General features: G+C 57.0%; 13 protein-coding genes across 13 annotated transcripts; 6 read left to right on the plus strand and 7 right to left on the minus strand.

The window, feature by feature from the left end:
* Positions 1 to 1,190: 1,190 nt before the first annotated feature.
* On the plus strand, positions 1,191 to 1,820 carry BDP81DRAFT_388227 (uncharacterized protein; the record flags this gene model as incomplete). Its single annotated transcript, XM_060587071.1, has 2 exons — positions 1,191 to 1,559; positions 1,686 to 1,820. The coding sequence occupies 2 exons, from the start codon at positions 1,191 to 1,193 to the stop codon at positions 1,818 to 1,820; spliced, it is 504 nt and encodes a 167-aa protein (XP_060451325.1).
* Positions 1,821 to 1,875: 55 nt separating this feature from the next.
* BDP81DRAFT_1909 (uncharacterized protein) lies at positions 1,876 to 2,690 on the plus strand. Its single transcript, XM_060582406.1, has one exon. The coding sequence runs from the start codon at positions 2,000 to 2,002 to the stop codon at positions 2,537 to 2,539; it is 540 nt and encodes a 179-aa protein (XP_060451326.1). The 5' UTR covers positions 1,876 to 1,999; the 3' UTR covers positions 2,540 to 2,690.
* Positions 2,691 to 4,561, minus strand: BDP81DRAFT_1926 (uncharacterized protein). Its single transcript, XM_060582431.1, has 2 exons — positions 3,264 to 4,561; positions 2,691 to 3,135 (listed from the first exon to the last, which is right to left on the minus strand). Exons 1-2 carry the CDS (start codon positions 4,294 to 4,296, stop codon positions 2,843 to 2,845), a joined length of 1,326 nt encoding a protein of 441 aa, XP_060451327.1. The 5' UTR covers positions 4,297 to 4,561; the 3' UTR covers positions 2,691 to 2,842.
* Positions 4,562 to 5,492, minus strand: BDP81DRAFT_1903 (uncharacterized protein). The gene has a single exon (XM_060582400.1). The coding sequence runs from the start codon at positions 5,358 to 5,360 to the stop codon at positions 4,827 to 4,829; it is 534 nt and encodes a 177-aa protein (XP_060451328.1). The 5' UTR covers positions 5,361 to 5,492; the 3' UTR covers positions 4,562 to 4,826.
* Positions 5,493 to 6,381: 889 nt separating this feature from the next.
* BDP81DRAFT_412388 (uncharacterized protein) lies at positions 6,382 to 7,107 on the minus strand. Its single transcript, XM_060589213.1, has one exon. The coding sequence runs from the start codon at positions 6,974 to 6,976 to the stop codon at positions 6,464 to 6,466; it is 513 nt and encodes a 170-aa protein (XP_060451329.1). The 5' UTR covers positions 6,977 to 7,107; the 3' UTR covers positions 6,382 to 6,463.
* A 376-nt stretch (positions 7,108 to 7,483) lies between these two features.
* BDP81DRAFT_412390 (uncharacterized protein) lies at positions 7,484 to 8,084 on the minus strand. Its single transcript, XM_060589214.1, has one exon. The coding sequence runs from the start codon at positions 7,813 to 7,815 to the stop codon at positions 7,609 to 7,611; it is 207 nt and encodes a 68-aa protein (XP_060451330.1). The 5' UTR covers positions 7,816 to 8,084; the 3' UTR covers positions 7,484 to 7,608.
* A 788-nt stretch (positions 8,085 to 8,872) lies between these two features.
* BDP81DRAFT_305396 (cytidylyltransferase) lies at positions 8,873 to 11,586 on the plus strand (the record flags this gene model as incomplete). Its single annotated transcript, XM_060583167.1, has 2 exons — positions 8,873 to 9,446; positions 9,494 to 11,586. 2 exons carry the CDS (start codon positions 8,873 to 8,875, stop codon positions 11,584 to 11,586), a joined length of 2,667 nt encoding a protein of 888 aa, XP_060451331.1.
* Positions 11,587 to 11,909: 323 nt separating this feature from the next.
* BDP81DRAFT_412392 (origin recognition complex, subunit 2) lies at positions 11,910 to 12,907 on the minus strand. The gene has a single exon (XM_060589215.1). It carries the CDS (start codon positions 12,563 to 12,565, stop codon positions 11,945 to 11,947), a length of 621 nt encoding a protein of 206 aa, XP_060451332.1. The 5' UTR covers positions 12,566 to 12,907; the 3' UTR covers positions 11,910 to 11,944.
* A 420-nt stretch (positions 12,908 to 13,327) lies between these two features.
* On the minus strand, positions 13,328 to 13,771 carry BDP81DRAFT_412393 (uncharacterized protein). Its single transcript, XM_060589216.1, has one exon. It carries the CDS (start codon positions 13,612 to 13,614, stop codon positions 13,357 to 13,359), a length of 258 nt encoding a protein of 85 aa, XP_060451333.1. The 5' UTR covers positions 13,615 to 13,771; the 3' UTR covers positions 13,328 to 13,356.
* Positions 13,772 to 14,093: 322 nt separating this feature from the next.
* Positions 14,094 to 15,021, plus strand: BDP81DRAFT_466909 (HAD superfamily phosphatase; the record flags this gene model as incomplete). Its single annotated transcript, XM_060594444.1, has 3 exons — positions 14,094 to 14,315; positions 14,371 to 14,709; positions 14,762 to 15,021. 3 exons carry the CDS (start codon positions 14,094 to 14,096, stop codon positions 14,843 to 14,845), a joined length of 645 nt encoding a protein of 214 aa, XP_060451334.1. The 3' UTR covers positions 14,846 to 15,021.
* Positions 15,022 to 16,176: 1,155 nt separating this feature from the next.
* BDP81DRAFT_388232 (uncharacterized protein) lies at positions 16,177 to 18,446 on the plus strand (the record flags this gene model as incomplete). The annotated part of the gene is made up of 3 exons (XM_060587072.1): positions 16,177 to 16,351; positions 16,403 to 16,974; positions 17,043 to 18,446. The coding sequence occupies 3 exons, from the start codon at positions 16,177 to 16,179 to the stop codon at positions 18,444 to 18,446; spliced, it is 2,151 nt and encodes a 716-aa protein (XP_060451335.1).
* A 1,024-nt stretch (positions 18,447 to 19,470) lies between these two features.
* BDP81DRAFT_388233 (CutC family protein) lies at positions 19,471 to 20,280 on the plus strand (the record flags this gene model as incomplete). The annotated part of the gene is made up of 1 exon (XM_060587073.1): positions 19,471 to 20,280. One exon carries the CDS (start codon positions 19,471 to 19,473, stop codon positions 20,278 to 20,280), a length of 810 nt encoding a protein of 269 aa, XP_060451336.1.
* Positions 20,281 to 21,525: 1,245 nt separating this feature from the next.
* Positions 21,526 to 23,808, minus strand: BDP81DRAFT_456361 (alkaline phosphatase H; the record flags this gene model as incomplete). The annotated part of the gene is made up of 6 exons (XM_060593158.1): positions 21,526 to 22,060; positions 22,116 to 22,789; positions 22,842 to 22,920; positions 22,969 to 23,153; positions 23,201 to 23,223; positions 23,277 to 23,808. The coding sequence occupies 6 exons, from the start codon at positions 23,806 to 23,808 to the stop codon at positions 21,526 to 21,528; spliced, it is 2,028 nt and encodes a 675-aa protein (XP_060451337.1).
* Between the last annotated feature and the right edge of the window lie 1,570 nt (positions 23,809 to 25,378).

The raw sequence follows: 25,378 nt of genomic DNA on the forward strand, positions 1-25,378 counted from the left end.
TGGGATTCGTGGTTCGCCCTCGAGGCTTCGAGTGTTGTGGGTATTAGAGTAGCGGTGTCTTTGAAGAATTTCGTGACGTCGTTGGCATATAAGTTTCGTTTAAAGGAGTCGTGACAAAGTTGCGCCGGGCCCCGTCTCTCGTTCTGTTCTTGCGCGCGCGCTTTCTCTCTCTATACCCACTTCCCTACACGCGGAAACCGAAACAGACTAATGATCCAGGGGGATAAGAAGCGGAGAGGGAAATAAACATCTATTCGTCCGTATGCTTGGTTGTGGTGGTCGCTTGTTGTCCGAATAAGATTGGCGAAGCGAAAGAAATGGGGGCTGGGTGAGGAGGTGTACTTGGTAGTGCCCAGGGTCGTGTGGGCGAGGTACAAGTGTACGGGTAGTTGTGGTCACAGGTGAGTTGTGCGGATTAAGGTTGAGGCGGATGAGCAAAGGAGGGAGAAAGAAAGATTGAGTTGTGCCGAGAACAAGGTGGCATCCAGATGCAACAATGGCCCCTGGGAACTGGGTTGTGGATGGCAGAATCAAGGGTTGCAGTGACGAACTATTCGCCGAGTCAAGTCAAGCATCAGCCAAGTCTGTCTGTACGGAGTATTCGCACACTAATTGCAGAGGTATCTTTGTATTCATAGGGGGCAGTTTTACCGCAATTTGGCTGCCCTGGACTTGTCGCTCCCTAAGGTAAGGTACGTGTGCTATGGATTAGGTAAGGTACAACAGCAGCAGCAGCTGTTTCGCATCCGCACGGGCCCAGGACCAAAAAGTACGCGGATCAACCCTTGATTGGCCCCCCATCGAGATCCGCGGCACGGGAGAGCGAATCAGATCTTGGCGCCTGCCACCGGTTTAAGAGTGTGGGGCGCAAAGACTTTAGGACAGGGGGCCCCATAGCGAGCAGTCCAATCCTTTCTTGAGCCGCGCCGGGACTAACAAAAAGCCACCGGAGCCACTCAAAGCGCTGCCAGGGGCCTTCCATCTCTTGGTACCTTAGGGATAGTGGGGCAAAGAGGCCTTGAAGAGCTGAAAGCCTCCCCGACCCGCCGACCGAGCCACAGACACAGACACACCGAAAGAGGGACGGTGAAAGGAAGCTCGGATCCGCGTCGCTTATCCCACTTCACGACTGGCAATACACGGGAAGCCGACATCACCACCAACATCCGCACCTCCGACCGGCGCCCACGATGCCCCTCGACGACTACACCTCCGCCGTCGGCGGTGGCCTCAAGCTCAAGGGCGCCAAAATCGCCAAACCGAAAAAGAAGAAGAGGAGAGACAAGACCGATCTCGAAAAGAACCTCGAGACGGGCGGCGACGATAACGGCAGCGGGAGTACCGCGCTCGTGAAGCACCGCCGCGATGACTCTGCCGGCGACGAAGATGACAAGACGAAGAAGAGCAGCAGGAAGAGCAAATCGCAAAAGAGAGGGAGCGAAGATCCCGAAGAGGGCCGGGACGATGATGATGATGATGGCGGTGATGCTGAAGGCAGCGGCCGGGCTGTGCAAAAGACGGAGGCGGAGAGGCGGTATGAGGAGAGGAAGCGTAAGAGGGTATGTCTTTCCCTTTCCTTCCCCCTTCCCCCCCCCCCCTTTTTTTTTTTTTTTTTTTTTTTGTTTGCTTAGGGATATCGTTGTGTGATACACCATTTCTGACATCTCGTGCCCCAAAACAAACAGCTCCTCGAACTCGCGGAATCATCCAGCTCCCGACCCGAGCTTCTCAAGACGCACAAGGAACGCGTAGAGGAGCTGAATACGTACCTGTCCAAGCTGAGCGAGCATCACGACATGCCCAAGATTGGACCCGGTTAAGGATTTTCCCATCAAACTCGATAGGGGGGGACAAAGAGAGAAGAGGGAGGAAGGGGATTTTGTCGATTGGATCGTATGGACGGGCGGGGGAAACGGAGTTTGATCTTTGGCGTTATTACACGGAGTATACCCTTTTCAAAGGCTCTGGAAAATAGAACCGAATCTTTAATTTCATCATCATGGTGGTGGTGGTGCTGCTGCTCCTAGTTGTCAATTTGCCCAGGAGATCCATCATCCCTCCCTTGATGCAAAGAGATGACACCGCGGAAACAACCAAGACACAAAGACAGATGGACCATCTGCCATCTGGACACCTGACGCCAAACACCCACCCAAGACTACGTTGGAATGCGGCAGGTCCCGCAATCAAACACCATAGCACCCGTGACAGAACCAGTCCACGCCCTCGAGAGTCAAAACATGACATGGAATGCGGGGCAGGGACCATGTCTCAACACAAATGCAGATGTGTCAAATGCTTTGTTTTCATTCTTTTTTGCACGAAATTCTGTTTGATTGTTTCTCGAGCCCTTTGGGTCCGCCAAGGAACTGTGCTAACATTTCAGGTTTTACCCCATCGTGATGATGGCCTGTTTTCTTCCGCTTCCGCTTTCTCCTCTTCCCCCTCCTCCGCTACACCTCCTCTGTTGCTACCCCGAGGCCACGATGTTTCTCAGTGTGCCTCCCGTTCTATTGTCCCCTTCTGTCCCAAAAATTAAAGATCGGCGCTGTTGGCCGCGCAAGAGTCTATGTGTCGTTGTGTCGATCGATTGTGTTGTGCTGTTGCCCACCAGTTTTGTATGCAAGGAGTGAATAAAGACCGTTAAAATGTCGTGAGTAAGTGATGCTGATGTGTATGTGTGTATGTGTGTGTGTGTGTGTGTGTGTGTGTGTGTGTGTGTGTGTGTGCCGCCCAACCAACCCGCTGCCCAAAAAAAGGAATGGATTAAATATTTAAACAGAAAGTCGTCAACGTGTACGATGTAAAACATGCTTGTTCGCTCAGCCGCTGCTGTGACAATTTACAGCAACAGCATGGCGCCGGCTACAAAGGCAGCAAGACCAATGGGCAGGACGGAGACGCGGCCGATGGGGACGGCGACGTTTTGCAGACCGCCGCTACCGCTGCTGCCGCCGGAACCGGACCCAGAGGTGGCGGCCGGTTCGGGATCGACGGCGACAAAGGAGGTGGCGGTCACGAGGACAACGTCGCCGTTGGAGGCGGTTGACGTAAAGGTAGACTTGACCTCGCTGTACGAAGTGGTGGTCCGGCGAGGGGTGGTGGTGGTGGTGGTGGTGCCTTGGCGGGTGGTGCCTGATGTTTTGGTTAGCATTCGATTGTATTGTAAATGGACGAAAGGAAATGATGCGAGGCCATAAACTTCATCAACCGAAATCCCGGGCTAACATGAATCGACTGCTACAAAAACCAACACAACATACCAGATACAGACACAGACACAGTCGACGACACAGACTCAGTGGAAATCGCGGGGGACGAGGTCGTCACGACCGTAGTAGTCTCAGGAGAAGAGGAAGCAGACGTACCCGGCGCGGACGCACTCGAAGACCCCGGGGAGGCCGTAGTGGGAGCGGACGAGGGGGCAGAAGAAGGGGGAGGGGGAGAAGAAGAAGAGGAAGGAGACCCACTGGTCGTCGGAGGAGACTCAGTAGAGGCGGCGGACGGCCCAACAGTAGTAGAAGAGGGAGATGCTTGCTGCGGCTCCGAAGATTGAGACGTACCAGAAGTAGGGGCTGCTGCTGCTGAGGTCGGTTGCGTCGTTGGGGTGTTTGAGGCCGCGGGTTGCTGCGATGACTGCTGGGGTGTGGTCTGCGCTGCCGAAGTCTGTTGCGGCGTGCTGGAGGACTGCTGGACCTCTGCGGAGGAGGACGCCGGGGGAGCAGCGGAGGTGGTGGCCGGAGTAGACGGCGTCGGGGTCGGAGTCGGGGTCTGGGTGGGGGTGTCACTGGTCGGCGCGGCAGACGAGGCGGATGGCGTGGCAGCTTCGGTGGCCGATGGCGTAGGAGTAGCAGCCGGAGCAGCGCTCGAGGTGCCATTGTCCTGACGCTTCTCTAGCTGCCCGAGAGCAGAAGCCAGGTCGGCGTCGTCCGCCTGGAAAGCAGCAATGGCCTCCTTGTCCGAGGCATAGACACCATCCTGGTAGCGGTCGGGGAAGTAGGCGTGGAGGAGCCTGTGAATGAGATCCACTTTGGCGGCGTCCTTGACCTCGCCCTCTGCCACCAGGACCTGTTCCTGATGATCTCTCGTGCAAGGTCTTGCCCGGTGACCAATGGCCGAGGCGAGGCTGAAGGTCATCAAGCCGCACACCAAGACGGTGAGCAGAACACGGCGTGCAGCAGTCATCTTGTTCGGTGTCCTGGATGGTGTCGATGTCGTCGTGGTCCCCTTCTCGTTGACAGCAACGGGCAGCAATCCCTCTTCTAGGTGTTGGTCGTACTTGTTGTCGAAAGTCATGGTGGCGACTGGGGATGTGTGAGGTGCTCCGGGTTGTTTATAGATGGGACCAAGAGGTCAGGAAGGTTACAACACCCAAGACGGCAGGACGGAAACGACAGATGAATGGATGGACGCGGAAGTAGGTGTGCAGGGTACGAAGAGACCAAGTTACACAGTGAAGTGAGGGTCGGTGACAAGATGCGGGCCTCTGTTTAGCGTCCCGGCTGCAGCAAAAGGTGGCGAAAGATGTAAGAGAGGGGGGAAAGATGGCCCAACAGGTTCAAAAGAGAGGCTTGCAGGTATTGTATAGGTCGCAAGCGGCCTCCGTTTCTGATGTGAGGAAGAGGGGCGAGCAGGCGATCTAAAAGGTTGGATGAGCGGTGGTACCTGGCCGGCCGAAACCCTTTTGTCTGGTGCGGTGGGTGGTTGGGGGGTGAGGCCAAGGATGGAGTTTTTTTTTGAGTAGTGAGACCCGTCGAGCTAACAGCTTTGGGTTGTGAGGGTCGATACGCCGCGCGCGCTTCTTCTCCGGTCCCCGGGGTTCGGTATCAAAAGCAAAGAAAAAAACCTTGCTGCTGAATGTTTATCGTTTGAGAATGAACGAAAGTAGAACCCCTACTGCGTACCCGTCCAATCGATCGAAGCCGACACTGGACGATAGGTATGTGTGTAGACTGTTGCGCAGTCCTGGCAATTTCACGAGCCTGAGACTTGGGCGTTGGAATGTGAAGATGTCGGGGATGTAGTAGGTGGCGATGGACAACAACAACAGCAACAACAACAACAACAAGACTGCAAAGGCGGGCGAGCGAGCGTCGTAACAGAACCGCAGTGACCGGTCGAGCGAGAGGATGGCGAGAGACGAGACGGATGATCAGATGAGAAATGGCAGAGGCGAGCGAGCAAAGGGGATTGGCGTTTAAACCTGTTGAAGATCGTCCCAGGCAGAATGCACATTGGCGTCGCCCAGTCGGCTGGGGGCAACACATCTTTGTGCATATAAAGATTCCCTGTTTCGCCGCCCCGACGACGGACCCCTGTCCTGTCGGCCCAACTCGAGCTATCCGTCCCATTGCTTCCATGGGTCCGTTTCTAGCTCTCAGTCTGTCAGTGTGGATTGCGAGTGTGGACTGAACAGTGACGAGTCGAGCCCCGGTCGACAAGGCCCAGTGTAACCCTCTCCGCCGTGAACCAAAACCGAGCTTCCCACTTCATCAGTCCATCCCCATCTTGCATCGCTATCGCTCGTCACTGGTGTCCATCGCGTCTGCGGCGTGCCGGGACAGCCTCTGCTGCTGCTGCTGCTGCAGACAGGTCGCACAGGGATCGTCAGGCGCAGGGGCCCAAGTTCCCACTTCGCAGCCCGTCACCGTTCATCCTCGGCTCCAGTCGATATTGAATAATATTTTGCTCCTCTTGTCCCAATTTTGGCCGGGAATGTCAAAAGCCCATTAATTCCTCCGGGTGTGGCCTCTGCGCTAGGCAATGTCTTTCCGTTCCCTGATACCCACTGGGCCACTGCTCCAAAAAGCCACTTGGCTCATGTTTTTCCTCAAGAGTTTGTCCGGTGCTGCCGTCGAGTGGATTGTGACATCACCAATAGCAGGAGAGCAGCGGCGTCTCGTATCGTCTCCGAACCCATCGTCAGTCTGATTCATTGTCCCACACAATTTTTTTTTTGCACATGCGTGCGCAGCGTACGGAATAGGTGTTGCGGACAAAGTACAACGTGTACGCTACGCCGCGATACGAGCCGTCTGGTGTTTGCCAACTTCAGATGCCCCGCGATGGTGCCGCACTCGGTGACTTTCGCGCCATCCACACAGGCAAGACTCTTTGGTGATCAGTCAGACAGACCATGGGGGTTTCTCGTCCAACTGCCTCCATCCTCGCATCGTTGGCTCCTGGGAGGGGAGGGGAGGGGGGAGCTGACTGTCGGGGCCTGCACCCAGCCGCCCTAGCGAGTGCCCGGGGGTCCTTGGGAACTCGGTGCTGGCGTCTGGCGTGCGGCGTGCGGCGTGCGGCGTGCGGCGCGGTCTGCTGCAGCATCTTTGCGACATCATCCACCGCGCTGGTACTGCATGCAGGTCGATTACGAACCCACTGCCGGTCCGGTCAGCTTTGCAGGCATGGTGTCCCCAAGGGAGCTGATAAGACCATCTTTGCTTTTGGCTTGCCTCTCCCGTCAATAGAGCCTCAATATCGCTCCCTCTGCGTCTGTCTTTGTCGACCGCCTGGTGTCCGTTTGTCGATAGAACCTCTTTGCATAAGAGAGCCATCTCCCCTGAGCTTCGTCGCACCTGAATCTGGTGTGGAACACGTCCAACGGCGAGGTGCAACTGTACAACGTGTGCGGGCTCACGCATCCATCTGACCTGGAAGACACTCTTTGGTCTTTTGTCCCACGTCTGCTACGGAGTACGTGGAGGTGGCTGTGATGGTCGCCCGTTTGGAGCGTTGCGCACCTGAAGCCGCCCGTATGTTTTCTTAGCCCGTCTGACCCGTTTGACGTTCTGTTTGCGTGCGTTTGAAACAGCGAGCTTGTCACCCTATCAGACCCTCTCGTCCCTATTCGCGGTGAACAGTCGCTGTCCACACTGGACAAAACACACGATGGGTCTGTCGACTCGTATTTTGACTTTTTTCTGCCCAGTGTCCTGTTTGGGGGAGCGGCCCAGTGCAGCTGTCTTTCCAGCATGTCCCCAGTCCCTGCCAGCCAATCCTCGACCCGCTGCAGGGACCAGGTAATACGAGATGCGGCCCTATCCTCGAGACTCTCGAATGACGGGTGCTGGGGCGGTCTGGCAGCCGAGTGCCGGGGCCTCGACCTTTTTTCTTCTTCTTTTTTTGCTGCTTCGAACTCGTCGATGCCGATGCAGGCTTCGTGGCCCGCTAGAGCATCCGGATGCTAGCGGGAGGCGAGGAGGCTGAGGCAGTTGTGCCAACTCGCTATTCGTACGTTTGGCGGGATAAAATAAAGATGGTGGCGTCCGGATTGGGAAACGGTCAGCGGTGCCCCACGATCTGCTGCTTTGTGGCTTGCCTGTTGATTTTCCGATTGACTGGTATTTTTGGCAATTTTCCTAGCAGTTAGTGTTGCTGTGTACGGAGTAGGTAGGCTTGCGACGCCGCTTGGCGAGTGTGAGGAGCATCAGATGGGATGTCGATGATCTACCTGGGCGATGCTGCAGACCGACGCTGAGCTGCGAACAGCACCCACTCGGGATGCTCCAATTTTGCTCTGGAGACTGGAGACGTCCCGGGAGAGTATTATGTCAGAAGTCCACCATATCGCAACGTCGCAACCTGCCTTTTCTCTCCGCAGGTGGACTACATGTGCATCATCGTGAGGTCGCGAGCAGCAGATTGATAGAGCCTGCCGTCACCACAAGTCCACACCAGCATGCGGCAGATCCCGCCAAGAGCTGACGGGCACCAGGGTGGCACGGCTGGGCTGACGAATCCAATTGACTTTTTTTCATCTCTTGAAGGGCTGAAGGCTGATTCCGCTCTGGCTTGGCCTGTGCCATGTCGCATGTGTCTTTTTTGTGTGGTTAAGATTACTTAAGAATGACACTGCGACGTCAACATTGCTCTCTTCTCTCGAGGCGTGAGGCCAGGCCATGCCTGCAGGAATCTGGCAATGTCCGCCGCATAGAAGTTCCCGAATTGAGGCTGCCATGGTTGAGTGTCGGGAAATGAGGTCACCGACGTCTGGGATCACGTCTGGAACGTCCCTGAGGTGGGCGCGTTTGATGATGGTGGTCTCTCGTCTCTCGTCAGCCTTTTCCCGTCGTGTAGAAGAGATGGACGACGGCCTCTGATTCTTGCCTTCGGTCCCGGGTCGGGAACAACCTCAGCTACGATTGCAAGTATCCACGTACCTTGACTTAGGTAAGCTGCCTTTCGGTACCCGGAAGACAAGCTTGGCGACCCCCGAGTGCCCCGCCAAGAGAAGCAATCGCAAGAGAACCTCTGCGGCTCCTGGCTCAGCCACAGGAGCACAGGAGGTGACAGGCTGTGTCTGTTTGGCCCTGTGGCTCGTGCGCGTTGTGAAATCCGGTGGGGGCCTGTCCGGGTGCTGTCCGCTGTCTGTCGCTGAGGTGCTGTCTGCCTGCCACTGTGCCTGCCACTGTCGCTGCTGACTGCCATCGGGCTGCCACTGTCTGTCACCCGCTGTCCCCTCCCGTCCAGTCGCGTTGGCGCATTCCTCCCTGGCGCCGCGCGGCTGATGGTCCGCTTTCCCAACAGAGACTGACGCTGCCAGACAGCCCACTAACCAGCCAGCCCAGCCCAGTCTCCCAAATGACAATACAGCTGCCAATTCGCATCTTTCATGTGATGGAGCTCCCCACAACCGCCGCCTCGCCGTCAACTTCTTCCCCAATCACTGTCACTCGTGGCCTGACGTGAAAAAGAAACACCATCATCGTAGCGATACCCTCAATCCATACTGCGACAGCCCTCCGGCACCCGTCTCACCCAATTCCATGTCACCCAGCACCACCACCAACACCACCACCATCCAAGTGATTCTCGACCCCCAGTAGATGAATGCTGGCGCGGCAGTCGTCCCCAATGCGATAGCTCCGCCATGCCCGCGCATCTCGAATCGAACGCTCTCTTCGGCCACGATACAGAAGCAAACGATGAAATCCAAACTCTCAGTCGTTCTCCCCATCCCTACCACCACCTCAATACCGAGCTCCCTTATCCCGCCCACCGTCTAGTCTACAAACCGCCCAATTCGGCACCGACACCGCCGAGGACCTCATCAACAGACTCGAGCCGAACCCCGTCTCCCTTTCCATCATTCGCCAAGGACTCCTCGCAGGGTAGCGACAGCGGTACCGAAGCCGACGATGAGCACTTCTTAAAAGGGCTGCCGGCGCCCAAGGTCCGCTTACACAAGGGACTGAGGGGCCGAAACGAGGTCCTCTCGGGCTCGTCGACGCCTCTCTTCTCTCCAGACCAGGAAGAAGATGCTCTGCGGAAGCAGAAAGAAAAGGAGGACCGGAAAGAGGCCCGCAGGTTCCTCAACGAGCGCAACTACCGCCGCACAAAAGAGCTCATCCGGCGCGTGTCAGAGTTCATCATTGTTGGTTCGCTTTTCGCAGTGGTCCGCTCAAATCCGTTGGTGAAGCCACTCTTCACCGCGTGGAGCAGAGGTGAGTCATGTCTAGCCAGACCCTGAACGCAAGCTCACAATCTACAGAACTGCGCTTCCCTGCCACGCTCATCACCTCTCTCATGATCCTCTACCCGATCCGACTCATCGCATGGTCAATCCGCCACAGGGCCTCGTCAAAGAAGCCAGCCATTGCCGTGCCCACCGTCTTTGACCCCGCGCCCATTCTATATCCGCCGTCTGTGACGCTCCTCGTGTCACTATTAATATCCCCCGACAACCAGGCGGTGATCCTGACAAACATCATTCTCAGCATTTCTTCGATACCCAAATACTTAATCCCAACGGCTCGCGCTCACGAAGCCATCAACCCCTTGCAATGGGTCCTATCTTGCATTCCACTGTGGCTTTCGCAGCAGCAACCCGAAGCGACACTATCTAGACCGAGTATCAGCCTAGAGACGGCTGTTCTCCTCTACCCGCTGCACCAGACGCTGCTCGAGGTGCTGCACTATCTTACTACGACAAGCTTGCTCACGGCTGAGCTGCAGCTGCTCTCAATTGCCTTGATCAATGTTCTGCTTCTTGCCCACTCACCGCAGGCCACCATTCTCCAAGCGCTGCTCTGGGGAGGCGGCGTGGGCGTCCTCGTCATTTGCGGACCGGTGATTCGATGGGGGATCGCCTTGGCTAGGGTTCCAAGGCTGCGCTTCAGGCGTGTTGTGACCCCATCGAAAAAGTCATCCGTCTTTGGGTTCCTCTCCGAAGGACTCTCCATCCGGCGTTTCAAGCACGAGCTGTTGGGATCATCACTGGAGGAGTCGGCATCCGAATTGGGCGATTCCGAGGAGGAGATCATCAACGGACCCTTTGCGAAGCCAATGAGAGTCAGGACGTTTGGCATGGCCGATATGCCCTCCCGAGGAGAGCGCAAGATGGGCGCCTCTCCAGATGGCAAAGCCCCAGGGTCACCCGACGGTTTCGCCACGGGACGACGCAACACGTTTCCGTATGCTTTACAGCGGCCGAGGCGGTCCCTGACACACACATCAGCAGGCCGAAGGAAGCGCACCGCTTCGACTACCGTTCGCTCATTCTTCAAGCTGACAGAGGCGCAAGCCACCTTGAGGAAGTGGTCATACGCGACATACGTCTACACTTGCATTGTGCTCATCATCTTGGTGCCTGTGCGAGAGTACATCGGCCGCCATGCTCTGCTGGGTAACGAGCCCGTCGGCTGGGCATTGGGGTATCTCTTTGGCGAGCTGCCGTGGTTCAGGTTCAAAGTCGTCGAAGCGAACCTCGAGAGATGGATCTGCTTAACTGCACGCCTGAGCGAGGATGTAAAGGCGTCGTGCCACCAGGGCTGGGTGCAGCACATTCGGCTCTCCGACTTTGGCGAAGCCAACACGCGGCTCTTGATGACAGCGTACTGGCTTGCCATTGTCATTGTCGGCTTGACCGTGGTTATCCGCCTGGATCCCAAGTACGAAGTGGACACGAGACGAAAGGTGTTCCACTTCATGATGGTCGGCATGTTCCTCCCTGCGACCTTTGTCGACCCCGTCTTCGCGGCGTTGGCACTGTCGCTCGTCCTCGCCATCTTTCTCATTCTCGACCTCTTGCGGGCAAGTCAACTCCCGCCCCTGTCCCGGCCCATCGCCTCGTTTCTCACGCCGTACGTGGACGGCAGAGACCACAAGGGGCCCGTCGTCATTTCCCACCTGTTTCTGCTCATCGGGTGCGCCATCCCTCTCTGGCTGACCCTCGCCACCCTTCCGCGCTCCGGCAGCGGCTACTTGACCGGATGGGAGGTGCCGACGCGCGAAGCCAGCATGGTCGCGGGCGTCATCTGTGTCGGCCTCGGCGACGCGGCGGCGTCCCTCATCGGACGGCGGTACGGGCACAGGAAATGGGTCTGGGGCGGCGGCAAGAGTCTCGAGGGCAGCGTCGCCTTCGCCGTGGCCGTGTTCCTCGGTCTCATGGCGGCAACGACCTGGCTTCGGGTCGGGGGCTGGCCCGTCGCGGCGGAGCAGCACGTGGCGTGGCCCACGTCGGCGCGGAACGCCGGGTTTTGTGCTAGTATGGCGAGCTTGACGGAGGCAGTCTTGACCGGCGGAAACGATAATGTTATTGTGCCGGTGGTCCTCTGGACGTGTGTTAAAAGTATTGGGGTGTAGGGGGGTTGTCATGGGCTGGCGTTTTACAAGGGGGTAGGGTTTCACGAGATGGGTTTGGTTTCTTTTTACAAAATACTCCTAGAACATGGGAGATCATGATTATGAATGTAATGCCTTGGTTCTCATGCTTTTGTCTATGTGACTGAATCGATCGGTGCGAATGTGGAACGCTAGTATGCTTTTCCCATTTTCTGAATGCTTTATATGTACAGTGATTCATAGGCCGTAAACTCATGACATCAAGTCTTCGAGGATGGCCTCGAGCTCCTCCCGCCTGAACGGAATACTCAAGAGCTCCGTGCCGAGTGCGTCTTTCCTGCTCTCAATGATTTGATGGTCGTGGAACCTGTTCTTCTCGTCAGTTTTTCTGCTTCACATGTGCGCCAAAGCAAGGGGAGAAAACGTACTCCTTCAGCAGCGTCCGGAACGCCATCTCGGAACTGCAAATGAAATCCTCCACGGCCTTGTTGTACACCATCCGATACTCGACGCCCGGATTCTCCGCACTTGCCCCATACTGTCCTCCACCACCACCACCACTACCATCATCGTCCATGGCAGCCAACACCTCGATAACAAGCAACTCGAACAACTTCTTGGCGTTCTCCGGCAACGAGCGCAGCACAAAAACGACGCCTTCCCTCCCGTTGACGCGGCGGGCTTTGCGGCCGAGGAGCTCGTGGACCTCGTCTACGTGGTCGAGTTCGACGTCCTGCAGGGGTTGGAGGGTGGTTGCGTCGTGGAAGATGAAGTTGAAGGATGTGCGCTGGGCGGCGTCCCAGAGGAGGGGGAAGGAGGGCGTGTCTGCTGTTGCGACGAGGCGGATTGAGGGTAGGGAGGCGAGGCGGGAGAGGAGTTGTTGGGTTGTTTGTTTTCGGAGGGGGGTGGCGTCGATGGAGTGGAGGAGGATTGTTATCGGTTTGCGGTGGGAATGTGGTGGTGGTGATGAGGTGAGAGCGGAGGAGAGGGACTGGACCATGGCCGTTGTCTGGGCGGGCAGTTTGAGGGACGGGTCGAGGGCCGCGGCGACGGTGGAGTAGACTTCGCGGGCTGTGAGGGAGCGGACGTGGCCATTTACCACGACGATGGGCGCATCGGGATCCGCGGCGTAGAGGTGTTGTGCGACTTTGGAGAGGAGGTTGCGTTTGGAGCCCTGGCCGTAGAGGCAGAGGCTGAACCCCTGGGCGAGCTCGAAGCGCCACTGCTCAAAGGAGGATTCGTGGAGGGATTCGAGGTAGGCGAGGTCGTCTTCGTGGGGGTCTTTTTCGATTTCTTTGCGGTCGCGGAGGAGGTCAAAGTATTCCTCGTGCGTGAGGAGGTCGAGGGAGGCGAGGGTGTTGTGGGACGTCTTTGCGCGGCCGGGCTTGTTGTGCTCAAAGTAGATTTCGTGGGGGGGCAGGTCGCGGGGCGGGGTCGGGGATTTGGGGGGCGGGAGTTTGCGTGGGCGGCCGCGGCGGCGGGGGGTTGTTGCTGTTGGTGTTTCTGGGTCGGGGGGTTGTGATGCTGATGCTGTGGATGGGTTTGTGGTTGCTGTCGCCGTCGCCGCCCTCGCCCGCGGTGTCCTCTGCTCCTCGGCCTCCTCCTCATCGTCCTCCTCCTCGCTCGACTCGTAAATTTCGCGCGCAAGACCATCGGCCTCCTCCTCGTCGCTGTCCTCGTCTGCGACGATGCTCTGGATCAGAGCCCTGGCGCTCTTCCTCCGCGCGGAACGGTCCGCGGCCTGGCGCCTTCGCGGAGTGATGGCGGCCTTGACGGGCGTCACCAGCGTGTTCACCTGGCGCAGCTTCGAGGGCGTGACGGCGCCGTTGGCTTGTGAGGTTGCTGGTTTTGGCGGGCGACCTCTTTTCTTTCTCGGGGTGTGTTCTTCGGGTTCGGAATCGGGGTCTCCTGCTGCTGCTTCTGCTGACTCCTCATCGTCGTTGTCATCATCGGCGACATCGCTGTCAGAGGGCACTTGATAAGGGTCCGCTGCCTGGCGCCTCCGCTTCGAGGGGGTCCCGTTGATGGGCTCGTCGTCGGCTCCATCATGCAGCTGCTGGCGGGAGCGTTTCTGGCTCAGTCTGCTGCTCGGAGAATCGCCCACATCTGGTTCTTGCGGTCTTTTCCTGGCCATTGTTTGTGTTGCTTCTGTGGTCTGTCTCAATTCTCGCGGGGCGTTGGTTGTTCAATGGGGCGTTGGTGGTCAATATTTTGCGGCTTTCGACGGCACGGCAACCGGAGACGACGCGCTGGGGACGCGAAAATGTGCAGTCGGACAGGGAGGCTGCCAAGTGGGTCCCTCTCCGTGTCTAATTGAGTTGCGCCGCCCCCGGTGTCACTGACGTGGGGCCCGGGGGTTCGCGCTTATCTTATCGTGATAACAGGGGTAGCTGTTGCGCATTCTACAGGTGGCCCAAGCTCCCCGCATGCCCAAATCTCACCGGGTCCTTCGTTCGTCCAACCACACAGAACCTCATTCACTTCCTTCCCCCGAACCCCATCCACACTTCAAGGGCCCAATCACCAAAATGAATCTCAACCTCTCTGGCACGGTCAACGTGTTCAAACTTCTCTTCAAGCCCACGCTGTGTCTGCCGCAGCATACGGTCGCGACGTTCAACGACCTGCCGATCCCATTTGAAAAAGCCTTTGAGGGCCAGAATCGGAAATGCGACATCAGGGCCGTGGTGCTCGACAAGGACGACTGCTTCGCGGTTCCCCACACGAATGAGGTCCACAAACCTTACAAGGTATGCCAATGCAAGTTTTCTCTTAGAATGCAGACGCTGAATCATCATCATCAAGGAGCGCTTCGAGCAGCTCAAGGCCGCCTATCCCGGCAGACGACTGGTCATCGTCTCCAACACGGCGGGGGCGACGTCTTACGACAGCTCCCTCAAGCTGGCCAAGGAGCTGGAAGAGGCCACCGGCATCACCGTACTGCCTCACAAGACGAAGAAGCCCGGCTGTGGCTCCGAGATTATGGAGTACTTCCAGCAGCACCCCGAAACGGGCGTCTCCCATCCGTCCCAGATTGCAGTCGTCGGCGATCGCTTGACCACCGACATGATGCTGGCCAACATGATGGGTGGCTGGGGGTTCTGGATTAGGGAGGGTGTCGTTGCCCCTGAGAAGAAGAGCATTGTTTGTAATTGTCCCCCATTGAGTCTGGCAGCAGTTTCTAACTTGGTGATAGCTCTCGAGACTTGAATGGCGCTTGGCAGCAGCGTTGACTGCGAGGGGGTACAAGCCAGCAGACCCTCAGAGTCCTTTCGAATAGGTGTGCACGATGTATTTCTCTTGCAGCCGGTCTTCGACTTGGATTCAAAGGGCTGGGTGCAGCGTTGTGCTGCTCGTCTCAGTCGAAGTTGTTCTCCAAGTTCAAAGAGAGTCAAGCTCCAACTCTCCACAAGCCCTTTGCAGACGACTTTGGTGTGCGAAAGTGGTACTGTAGGCAGTGGAGTAGCCTTGTTGTTACGATCTGCTGAGGGTAAGCACCCGCTCGAATTGCGACATGCCGAAGGCGATCCAGCAGATGGTTCAGCAGATGGAGTTTCGATCAACCAAGGCCTGGCCGTCTGCTGGGTTGTCTTTGGTATCATTGAGGACTGGATGGGAGCCCCCAAGACTATGAAGCATCTTCGCCTTGCTCAGGGTCACCCCTGATCATTCCAACTGCACATTTCTAGAAGATGTCGATCGAGTTGCAGACCCTTTTCCCGATCCAAGCTGCTCCAAGATCACAGCCACCTTCTGGCCACATCAATCCTACATCCATCCACGCCCAAGGCCTCGATGCTGAATAGCCACATGTATGTTGGTGTGGACTAGAGACCATAAGATTGCTTGCTTTCGTCTCACCGACCTCACCTCGCTCGAATACAACCATGGTACCTGCCCTCGAGTCCGTTGCTCCTTCCTGGCAGGTCATTCACTCGTCCAATCTTTCATCACATCCGCTTTTCGTCGCATCACGATCTTTCACCACATCACCATTCCGTCGCATCACCTATTCACCGCATAGCCTTTCGACCGCATCACCTTTCAGTCACATCACTCTTCCGTCGCATCACTCTTCAATCGCATCACCCTTTCGTCGCATAACCTATTCACCACATCACTCTTTAGTCATATATCCTATTCACCGCATACCCCTTCGACCGCATTATGATTCAGTCGCATCTCCTATTCACCGCATTGCCGCCCTTGGGGTCACCTCGCCCATCACGGCCGCCTCAACCCCCCACAATATAAATAGCAACCTTCCACCCACTACAGTACAGGAGTCCAGTCACTCCTACTTCGTCAAGGCTTAATTAATTCCTTCCTACATTCGACGCGAGCGCATTTACACCTTCGCTCTTACTTCTGGCCGCACAGAATCTTTCCGAAAAGGTCTCCGAATTTTTACACCTACAGCATCACGCTTCCCCTCGACAGACCGCCAACATCTGTGATTTAGCAGTCGTTCCTTCCGGGAGAAACAACTTCTCTCATACACCAGACGAAGGATTCAATCTTGCAAAGAATTGCCCCAGGAGCTTTCCGAACCAGAGCACCCGCCTACCGCGACAATCCTGCCTACATACTTACCAAAGTCACCACGCCAAAATGCCCGGCAAAGCGTGGTCCAAAGAGGAAGAGCGCGTCTACTGGCGCTTCGTCATTCCCCAATCGGCGAAGCGTGTTGACGGTGGCCCGGCGGTGCCTTGGGACCAGTTGGCCGTGTACATGCAGAAGAAAATGGGCGCCAACGCCAAGCGGGAATACACTCACCTCAGTCTCCGTACGTCCAGCACGTTCCGTCGATATAATTGCCATGCTAACGATCAGACAGTGGAGCACTACTTCCAGAACTTCGACAAGGAGCGTTTCTCACCCCACGCGGCTCCGTACGTACGCGAGGCAAAGAGAATCATGGCCAGTATCCTGAACGGAGAGAGCCAGTCGCAGGGTGACGCCTCTGTTCCTTCCCAGGATGCCCAGCTTCAGGACAGCTTCGACAAGCACACCGGCGAGACCACTGACGAGGAGAACGGAACCATCTTCTCTGATGAAACCAACGACGGCGATGCAGATTACATCGATGATGGCGATGAAGACGCCGAGGGTGAAGACGACCATGTTGATCCCGACGACGAAGTTCTCACCTTCATTCGGGACATGGCCCGGGAATCTCAGCGAAATCAAACTGCCGCTCGCCCTGTCAAGCGTGCTGCGGGTCAATCGTCTACTCTCCCGGCCCCTGTGGCTGACATGAGCCCTCGTGGCAACTACGTCCCCGGCTTGGCGCCCCAGCACACCATCTCGCAGGAGCGCTCGACGCTGCCCCCTCGCCCCCTAGAGCTGCCACGCGGGTCCGCGACTACCATGCTTTCCCGTACGAAAGCCCCAGACCCGCTCAGCATGGTCGAGAGCCGCCTCAGAAACGCGCTCGATTGGCGAACCCTTTCGAGACCAATGGCTACTATGACCAGGGCCCCAGAACTCAGGCTTATTACGGACAGCAGTCTAGCCGTCAGGCCTTCTACAATCAAGGTCCCAGAATGCAGAGCCAGTATGGACAGGGCTCCGGCAGCCACGGCTACTACGATCAGAACTCTGGCAGTCAGGGCCAGTACAACCAGACGCACGGCGACTACGGCCAGATCACCAACCCCCAGGGCTTCGAAGATGACCCCGACTCCGTATACTTCTGGGATCAGAGCGCCAAGGACCGTAGCTACTACGAACGGGGGCACGTCCGCCAGCGCCAGCAGTACATCGACCAGTGCCACGGTCCAAGTGACGACAACCAGGACTACCACGGTCAGAGCTCTAGCAGCCGTGGTCACGACCAGAACCGCAGCGTCCAGGGCCCCTTCCAGAATCACGAGAACCGTGGCTACGATCAGAATCACGCCAACCCGAGCTACCACAATCAGAGCTTCAACCAGCATGGCCTCGGTAACCAGGGATACCACGCGAACGCAGCGTACAATACTAACCAGCACCTCCGTGCTCCCTCCGTGGGCTACAACGGTCAACAGCCTGCCATGGGATCTCATCAGTACCGCCAGGATCCTCAGTGCCAGTCCCCTCCCCAGTCGCAGCAGTCGGCCATGGGCTACTCTGAGTACCCTGTCGGAAACCGACCGAGCACCTCAGCGCGCCTTGATCCCCAGCATGCGATGCCTCGCTACTCGGATCGTCAAGTCCCGATGTCGCCCAACTACGACAGCTCCGCGCAGTATAGTGTCGCGCCGTCTCCCGGCGACGTTGGTCATCATTCGACCATTCCGGACTACATCCAGCGCCCCTCGACAGCTAGCTCTGGTCACCAGCAGCCTTCTCGCCGTCCTTCCGTTCGTCAGCAGGCTAATGAGGAGCATCACCCCCAGGGAGCTCACATCAACAACCGTGAGGAGCCTAAGAATGAGCAGTTGCAGCATCCGTCTTCCACCTCTGGTCCTCTTCGTCAGCATTCCAATGAGGATCATCGCCACCAGGAAGCCTTCGAGCCTGAGATGGAGCAGTTCCAGCAGCCCTCCACTTCCGCCCCTCGTCAGCATGCCAACGAGGACTACCACCGCCAGGCCGCCTACATGGATCGTCGCGAGGAGCCTGAGAACGAGCAGATCCAGCGTCCCCTTTCTCCCTCTGTCCTTGTCCGTCAGGAACCTATCGAGTACGCCCATCATCAGAGCGGCTACATGAACCAGCGCGAACAGCGTGAGGGCGAGCGCACCTCTGGTCGCTACGTCTCTCCCTACCCTCCTCGCCAGCATCCTGCTGAGCACAACAACGGCCAGGGCGGCGTCCCGAAGGATCGCTTTGTGCCCGAGTACGAGCCAGAGATGTTCCAGGCCTTTGAGGCCGAGTCCGCTCGACGCAAGGAGTGAGGCCTGAGGGTACTGCTCGCTGCCATGACATTGTACATATCTTGCTCTGCAGGCATCAGGACATTACTTTCATCATGGCGACACTGGCATTCAGCTTGCTAGATCCGCCATCGACTAGCAATCTTTGCTGAGAGCACAGACGCGATTACGAAGGCCATCACCACTCTATTCGGACTCGGGAGAGAGTTATCGAGCTTTCACATCAGCATTGAGCATTCTGGCAGCATTCGGAGAGAAGCTATCGAGCTTCCACATTGGTATCGGGTATTCTGGCTGGATTCGGGCGTTAGTTTAGGCGTTTAGATGAGGTTAATGGCACAGTAGCCGGAGAGATACCCATCATGGCTTTCACGAGTGCAGACAGTGGGAGACGGATAGACCCTAGTCGTCCAGGACCCCCACGAGATAGTTCCCCATAGCCCATCATAGGAATTGAGCGTCAATCATTCATAGCCTGCCCGTCCTTCGATTGTGCCCCTTTGTCCACGTCTCAGGTTTAATAAGATATGCATGATGACTAAGCCAGCCGACGGGGGGAAACTCGAACGACTTTTCTGAGTCCAGGTCTCCAAGATTCCATGTTCACCGGTGGGGTAACTGACACGAACAGCAAGCAAGGAAGGGTGGCATGATCTGATATTAAAAGTGCCGTCCGAGCGAAGGGGGCAAAGCAAGGCGGACAAGGACGTAGATGGGCGACAAGAGGCGAATAAACAAGAATCATCGTAGGGACTCGGAAGTCTTTTAAAGCGCGGGCGTCTTGCAATTGACTTTTGGTTTCGTGTTGCACTTCATTCCTCTGGTCTTTTAACCATCATTTTCAAGAGTCAAAACCAACGTTGAGCCAAACTTGCAGGGTTGTCGTTACCTTTTCCCGCTACCTTAATTCGATTGAACCTATCACATCAACGGATTATCCAATCGACTTTCAGTTTACCTTAACCTCAACCCCAAGCACTTATCAGCTACAACACCCCCACCAAGCAACCAAATGACAGTCACAAAGCAACCACCGCCACCCACAATGCCAATCCACCTCGAGATACCAGTCTTCTCCCCCTCCGCCGCGCTGCACGCCCAAGCCATCGGCGCGCAGCGCATCGAGCTCAACGCGCGCGGGAGCTACCCCGTCGGCGGCACGACGCCTGCGCTCGCGGACCTCGAGGGCGTGAATAGCTGGCTCATGGTGCCTGTGCGGATCATGATCCGGCCGCGGGGGAAGCGTCTGGACGATGAGGTGGATTTTGTGTACAGCCAAGACGAGTTTGAGGGGATGGTGAGGGATGTGGAGAGGTTTCGGGGCGTGTTGAGGAGGGAGAGGGGGGATGGTTTTGTGTTTGGGGTTTTGGAGAGGAGGAAGACTGGTGGTGGTGATGGTGATGGTGGGGTTGTGGTTGTGGTTGTGGTTGATATTGAGAGGAATCGGAGGCTCGTTGAAGCCGCGGACGGGTTGGCGTGTTCTTTTCACCGGGCTTTTGACGAGGTTATTCGCGATGGGGAGGTTGAGACGATTGAGAGGGGGGTGAGGGGTTTGGTGGGCTGCGGGTTTGAGGGGGTGTTGACGTCTGGCGGGCCGGGGAACGCGGCGGAGAATCGGGGCCCGCTTGAGGTTGTTGTTCGGGAGGCGTCGAAGACGATCAAGGGGGGTCAAGGGAAGGGACTGGAGGTTATCATCGGTGGCGGGGTGAGGAAGGAAAATGTTGCGAGCTTGGTTGATGGGTTTGAGGGGGGTGGTGTTTGGGCGCATTCGAGCTGTTTTACGGGCAAGTGTGAGGAGGGGGAGGTTGATGATGAGGAGGCGATGGGGATTATGGAGAGGCTTGCTGAGAGGTGATTTTTATTTATTTATTTCTTAGTTCTTCTGAATTCTGGGTAGATTCTCATGGGCATTAGTGTAGAGGGCGCGGATGGTTATTTGATATCATGTTGCGATCATCGAATCGGGCCAGTGAAGTTATCACGGGTTTTGGTTGCCATGCATGTTGTATTGAGTCGCGATGTGCACCGCATCCACTTGATTGCGAATCACCCCCGCAGAGTCGGACCGCGCGGGAGATCGACCCTACTTACCACACGAACCATACTTCGTACCCCCCTCGCAAGAGATCCAAACGGGGCTCGTAATCTAAACAAGAAACGAACAATGCACGACATACCTACATCAGTTGACACCTGCGCGTCTGATCTTTCTGCCTTGCCTGCCTTGCCTGCCTGCCTCCCGGGATGTAACACTGCTGGTAGCAGAGGCCACCTATCCATTGATTTTCCCCGGTACCCTCGTCCTGGCCCATCTACCATCTGAGGAAAAGCGAACAGATTCTCTGCCCGTGGACAATACGCCAAAAAAGGGTAAAGGTATCCCGGCCCATCGTGGGCTGACGGACGGACGGGGAATAAACGGACCACGGAAAGTGGATCATCGTCAGTTCATCGGCCGATGATGGGCCATCGGCCGTGGAGGGGGCCCGAGCGAACGGGGCCCGGTCACCCTCGTTGCAAGCTGGCCGTGTAGTCCAGACTCGCAACATTGACTTGGAAAAGAGGAAGTCGTTTTTGTACAAGTCCATTGATCCAGAACCATTACATTTATGTTGGTTCTGCTTCTCGGGAGGCATCATGCATAATCTCGTCGAGTTGGTGCTGTTGGACAAAGATGCATAAACCACCTCACTTGAATGGAATTCCGACGCAGCACGAGCCCTCCATCGTGGTGCTTGCGATGGAAGAGAACGATCTGTCACTTTTTCTATAGAAAGGCCTTGAAGCGGATCTTGAAATGAGATTGTGGGAGACCTACGCGGTGCCGGTCGTTGCGAAGAAGGGGAGTTTCACATCCGTCCATCCAGCTGCTCATGTCTAAAAACACCAGAGCAGATTGACTCTTCGGACTGGTGATAGACATAGAGTGTGTTCTTAACCAACATGGTATTAATTCTATACTTCATCACAGAGTTCATTACGTCGAGAGGTCTGTCCAACCTCTCCAAACATGTCACCCAACACTCAAACATTCAACTGCCCCAACACCCGTTCGCCATGCCATACAAAACTCTCAAACCCCCCTTTTCGACCACCCTCCTCAAGCATGAAGAGCCCTAGCCTTCCGGGCACACCCAGCCCCTGGCGCCGTAGCATTCCTAGGCTGCGCGAGACCAAGACAATTCGCCATCTTGTAAAACACATCGATATTGCTATACGTCCCGCCAAACGTCTCCTGACAGGGTCCCCTCGCCCACACAGCAACGTCCGTCAACGAGTGCACGCCCTGCGCCTCGTTGGTAGGCAGCGTGCCGTTGACGACGAACCCGTCGACGGCGTCCTTGGGATTGGCGTAGTACTCCGTCGTGTTGGTCGCCGCCACGGCGGGCGTGCGCGCGCCGTCGGCGTGGAGCTTGTAGTCCTCGCGGCGGTCCGGGTTGGCGCCGAAGCCGGCGGCGATGGCGTAGCGGGGACTCCAGTTGAGCGGGAAGTTGGGCCCCGTGTTGTAGGAGACGCCGGGCTGCTCGACGGTGTACTGCGACAGGCCCGAGTTTACGTAGACGCCGACGGCCTTGCGCTTTGTGCGGTCGTCTTTTTGCTCGGCTAGGTACTTTGTGTCGGCGTTGCCAAAGACGCTGCTCGTGTTAGTAATCGAGAGTGGGAGGTTGATGTTGTCACGGAGTTACTCACTCAAAGCCGTGGCCGTGGTCGGACGACACGACGACGAGGGTCTCGTCGAGGATGCCGAGCTCCTCGAGCTTCTCGAGCGTAGCCTTGACGGTATCGTCGAGCTCGAGCAAATCGCCCAGCGCGCGGTCGTAGTCGAGCGCGTGCATCTGCTTATCGATGGACGCGGCCTCGGACATCAAGAAGAAGCCCCTCTCGCCGCCGCGGTTGTGCAGCGTCTCGACGGCCTTGAGCGTCATCTCCTTGAGCCCCGGCACGTCGGCGGCGGCGCTCTTGTTTCCCGTGGGGTCGTTGCTCAGCTTGGCCAGGTTCTCGGTAAGAACATTACGGTCGAGCCAGACGGGGAGGTTGCCCTGCGTAAAGATGCCGAGGATCCGCTCGTTGGGGTCGGCGGCCTCGAGCGACGTCTTGTTGAGGGCGACGCTGTAGCCCTTGTCGGCGAACGCGGCGTAGTAGTCTTTGCCCTGGTAGGAGCCCTTGCCCGGGTAGAACTGCTCGGCGCCGCCGCCGAGGTAGACGTCCGGGCCGGTCATCTTTGTCCAGGTGTAGTTTGTGATGCCGTTGAGGGCCTGGTCGATCAGGGGCCCGTACAGGGAGCGGGCGCGGGTGTGCGCCGTCAGGGCGATGGGGGTGGCGTCGGCGATGAAGGCCGTGGAGACGGCGCCCCAGGCGGAGCCCTGCGTTTGTTTGTTAGTGCGATGTCTGAGGGGGCAGAGAGATCTGACATGCCCAGATGCGGTGGATCAGCTCGACAATGGTCTCGACCTTGGGGTCATCAAAGGCGTCGGGGGAAGAGTCGACGTAGACACTGGTATAGGTTTAGCGAGCAGTTTGGCAGTTCCTCATTTCCACTTACCCCATGGCGTTCACGGTGCTCTTGTGACCAGAGTACAGCGCAGATGCAGAGTTGGCAGAGTCGGTGATGTAGCTGTCAATGGAATGGGTCATCTGGTGACCAATGACGGGGAACTTGTCGAGAGCCAGGCTGGTCTGGTACTTTCCATTGATGCTCTTGTGGCCGAGAAGACGGGCAGCAGTGACCTGTGAACGTCAGCGCGGTTTCAAAAGATGTGAGTTTGCGTAAATACCATGTTGGTGGTCATTCCGTCGCCTGAGTCCAGAGTCAGCATGAACACACACAAACACAACCAGCACAGAACATACCAATAAAGAAGATGACATTCTTGGCCTTCTTCTCCGTCGCCAGAGGTCGCACGACCCAGTTGGCGGTGGTCTTCTTGCCGTCGTAGTACGTGAGGGTGACGACGTAGTTGCCGGGCTCGTACAGCGCGAGGCGGCGCCAAATCTTGGAAGCCACGTTGACGACGCTCTTCTGCTTCGCGTCCTCGGCAAAGAGGTCCTCGTACCACCCAAACGACCACTTTTCCAGCTTGGGCTCCTCGAGACCAAAGAACTCGGTCAAGCTCTTGGAGGCACCGCCCTCCTTGGCAATGGTCGCCGTGAACGCCTCATCGGGGACGCCGTTGTTGAACGCCTCGGAGCCGTTGACGGGCGCGTGAACCTCGACGCGGAGGTCAAAGGTCTGGCCGGGGAGGAAGTCGGACTGGTCGGGCGGGAGGACGCAGCCGAGGTCCGGGCATGTCCCGAGGCGCTGGTAGGTCTGCGCCGAGGCGAGGGACGACAGCGAGGCCGCGGCCAGGACGGCGGCGGCGGCGAGGGGGTTGAGCTTGACCATCTTTGGATTTCCTCAAAGTGAATTGGCTGCGGAGGGAAGCCAAAAAAGACACAATGAAGCGTGGGACGGAAAGAACAAGGGCGCAACAAGCTTGACCGGGACGCTGGAGTGGAAGCTTTCCTACAGCTCGGGAGCTTATATACCAATAAGTTCAGCACAAGGGGACGAAAAGTCATCCCATGTCTTTCAAGAGTCGAGAGAGGGCGTGATTCCCCCGCCAAAAGTTCCCTGTCCAATGCATGACAAAAACATTCTGTCGGTTCGCGGATCCTCGCATTCGCGGGTACAGACATCGTAGACAGCTCCGGGGGGGGGGGGGTTGTGAGTGAGTGAGCTGCAGATTGCGCGGCGCATCATCCCAGCTTGCGCAGAACGTTAGTCCAATGTAATGGGTAGGATTCCGTCTGCACCGAGCACCGAGAGCATCATTGTTGATGTACGATTGGCTCGGTGCAGGGGCAGAAAGAACGGCTAGACCGACATCATGACGGCGTGCTGGGACGGATGGGAAAAAGCTGAATGTAACTTCACGGCTCGTTGTGAGCGACAGAGGCACGTGGTCTGCGCGAACTATGAAGGAGGAGTCGGGGGCCATCTCGGGCTTCCCAACGCCAAGACGCTTGTTATTTGACGGGCGAAGCGGAGATGATGGCTAGGTCAAGCAGGAAGAAGCTCCGAAGAGCGAAGCTGGGTGTGTTCGGTCTGCGGATTGGGGATGAAGCCTGCGAAGTGCGTGGCGTGGTGTGGCGTTGGCTTGGCGCTGCAGGTCGAGAAGGGATCAAGAGCTTCCTAAGCTTCTGAGCTTCTGAACCTGATTGAGAGCCTCGTCGTGATTCGTCGGCTTTGATTTGTTGTAGTCGGCACCCCGTACGAAGCCGTGTGGTTGTGTTCCCGGGACGAGACGAGAGTTGGCCGTGGCCGTTGGGTCCGACCCCGTGGGTGAAGTGGCGCTTCTGATTGGCTGCTCGCTCCCGTGTAAGTCGGGGAACCAGGGTTGATGGCGGGGGCAGTCTTGGTGGTGTCCATGACTTTGGTGCTTTGGAGGAACAAGCTTACCAATCTCATTTTACAGACTTTTGGTTCAATCGCAATCGCCGGAAGGGGCATCTGCATCGATCCAAGATGATCCTTGAAGAAGGTCGTTGTATCTATCCGTAGGTGTGTCCTGGGTGATAGATTGTCTGCGCAAAACGCCAAGAACGACAACGGCACAAGCTCCGATGGACTCAAACTTCGCCACGATGTGAAGAAGCTTTCCTTGGCTTTTCAATGGATCCTTCTCTTGTACTGGGGGACGTTAGGAAGCACGTTTCTCAGCAAAGAAGCGAGTTCGCTCTGCGCTACATTGCCCGATCGAGGGTTCAGTGTTCGCGCCCGCCCGGTGCAGTGGGTTTAGTCTGAAGATGCAGCAGCTGAAAGTGTCGGCAGACTTATTTGTCGAAACCCGCGAGTCGGGAGTATGGTAACATTGAACGGGCCACGCCGCGGGATCGATATCCAGCACGAAAGGGGCGGCGCAGGAGTCAGGAAGAAACTCGAGCTGAGCGATGATCGTCGTTGCTGTGCCGAG

The sequence above is a fragment of the Colletotrichum phormii genome (genome assembly GCF_030913505.1).
Source record: "Colletotrichum phormii strain CBS 102054 chromosome Unknown BDP81scaffold_1, whole genome shotgun sequence".
Taxonomy (NCBI): domain Eukaryota; kingdom Fungi; phylum Ascomycota; class Sordariomycetes; order Glomerellales; family Glomerellaceae; genus Colletotrichum; species Colletotrichum phormii.

What these genes read in the sequence shown, in the direction of transcription:
- BDP81DRAFT_1909 (XM_060582406.1), top strand. Translation starts at nt 2,000, where the DNA reads ATGGTGGTGGTGGTGCTGCTGCTCCTAGTTGTCAATTTGCCCAGGAGA.
- BDP81DRAFT_1926 (XM_060582431.1), bottom strand. Translation starts at nt 4,296, where the DNA reads ATGACTTTCGACAACAAGTACGACCAACACCTAGAAGAGGGATTGCTG. An exon ending in TGTGTCTGTGTCTGTATCTG is followed by an intron (nt 3,136 to 3,263) that starts GTATGTTGTGTT and finishes CCAAAACATCAG; the next exon opens with GCACCACCCGCCAAGGCACC.
- BDP81DRAFT_1903 (XM_060582400.1), bottom strand. Translation starts at nt 5,360, where the DNA reads ATGGAAGCAATGGGACGGATAGCTCGAGTTGGGCCGACAGGACAGGGG.
- BDP81DRAFT_412388 (XM_060589213.1), bottom strand. Translation starts at nt 6,976, where the DNA reads ATGCTGGAAAGACAGCTGCACTGGGCCGCTCCCCCAAACAGGACACTG.
- BDP81DRAFT_412390 (XM_060589214.1), bottom strand. Translation starts at nt 7,815, where the DNA reads ATGCGACATGGCACAGGCCAAGCCAGAGCGGAATCAGCCTTCAGCCCT.
- BDP81DRAFT_412392 (XM_060589215.1), bottom strand. Translation starts at nt 12,565, where the DNA reads ATGGTCCAGTCCCTCTCCTCCGCTCTCACCTCATCACCACCACCACAT.
- BDP81DRAFT_412393 (XM_060589216.1), bottom strand. Translation starts at nt 13,614, where the DNA reads ATGATGGAGCCGACGACGAGCCCATCAACGGGACCCCCTCGAAGCGGA.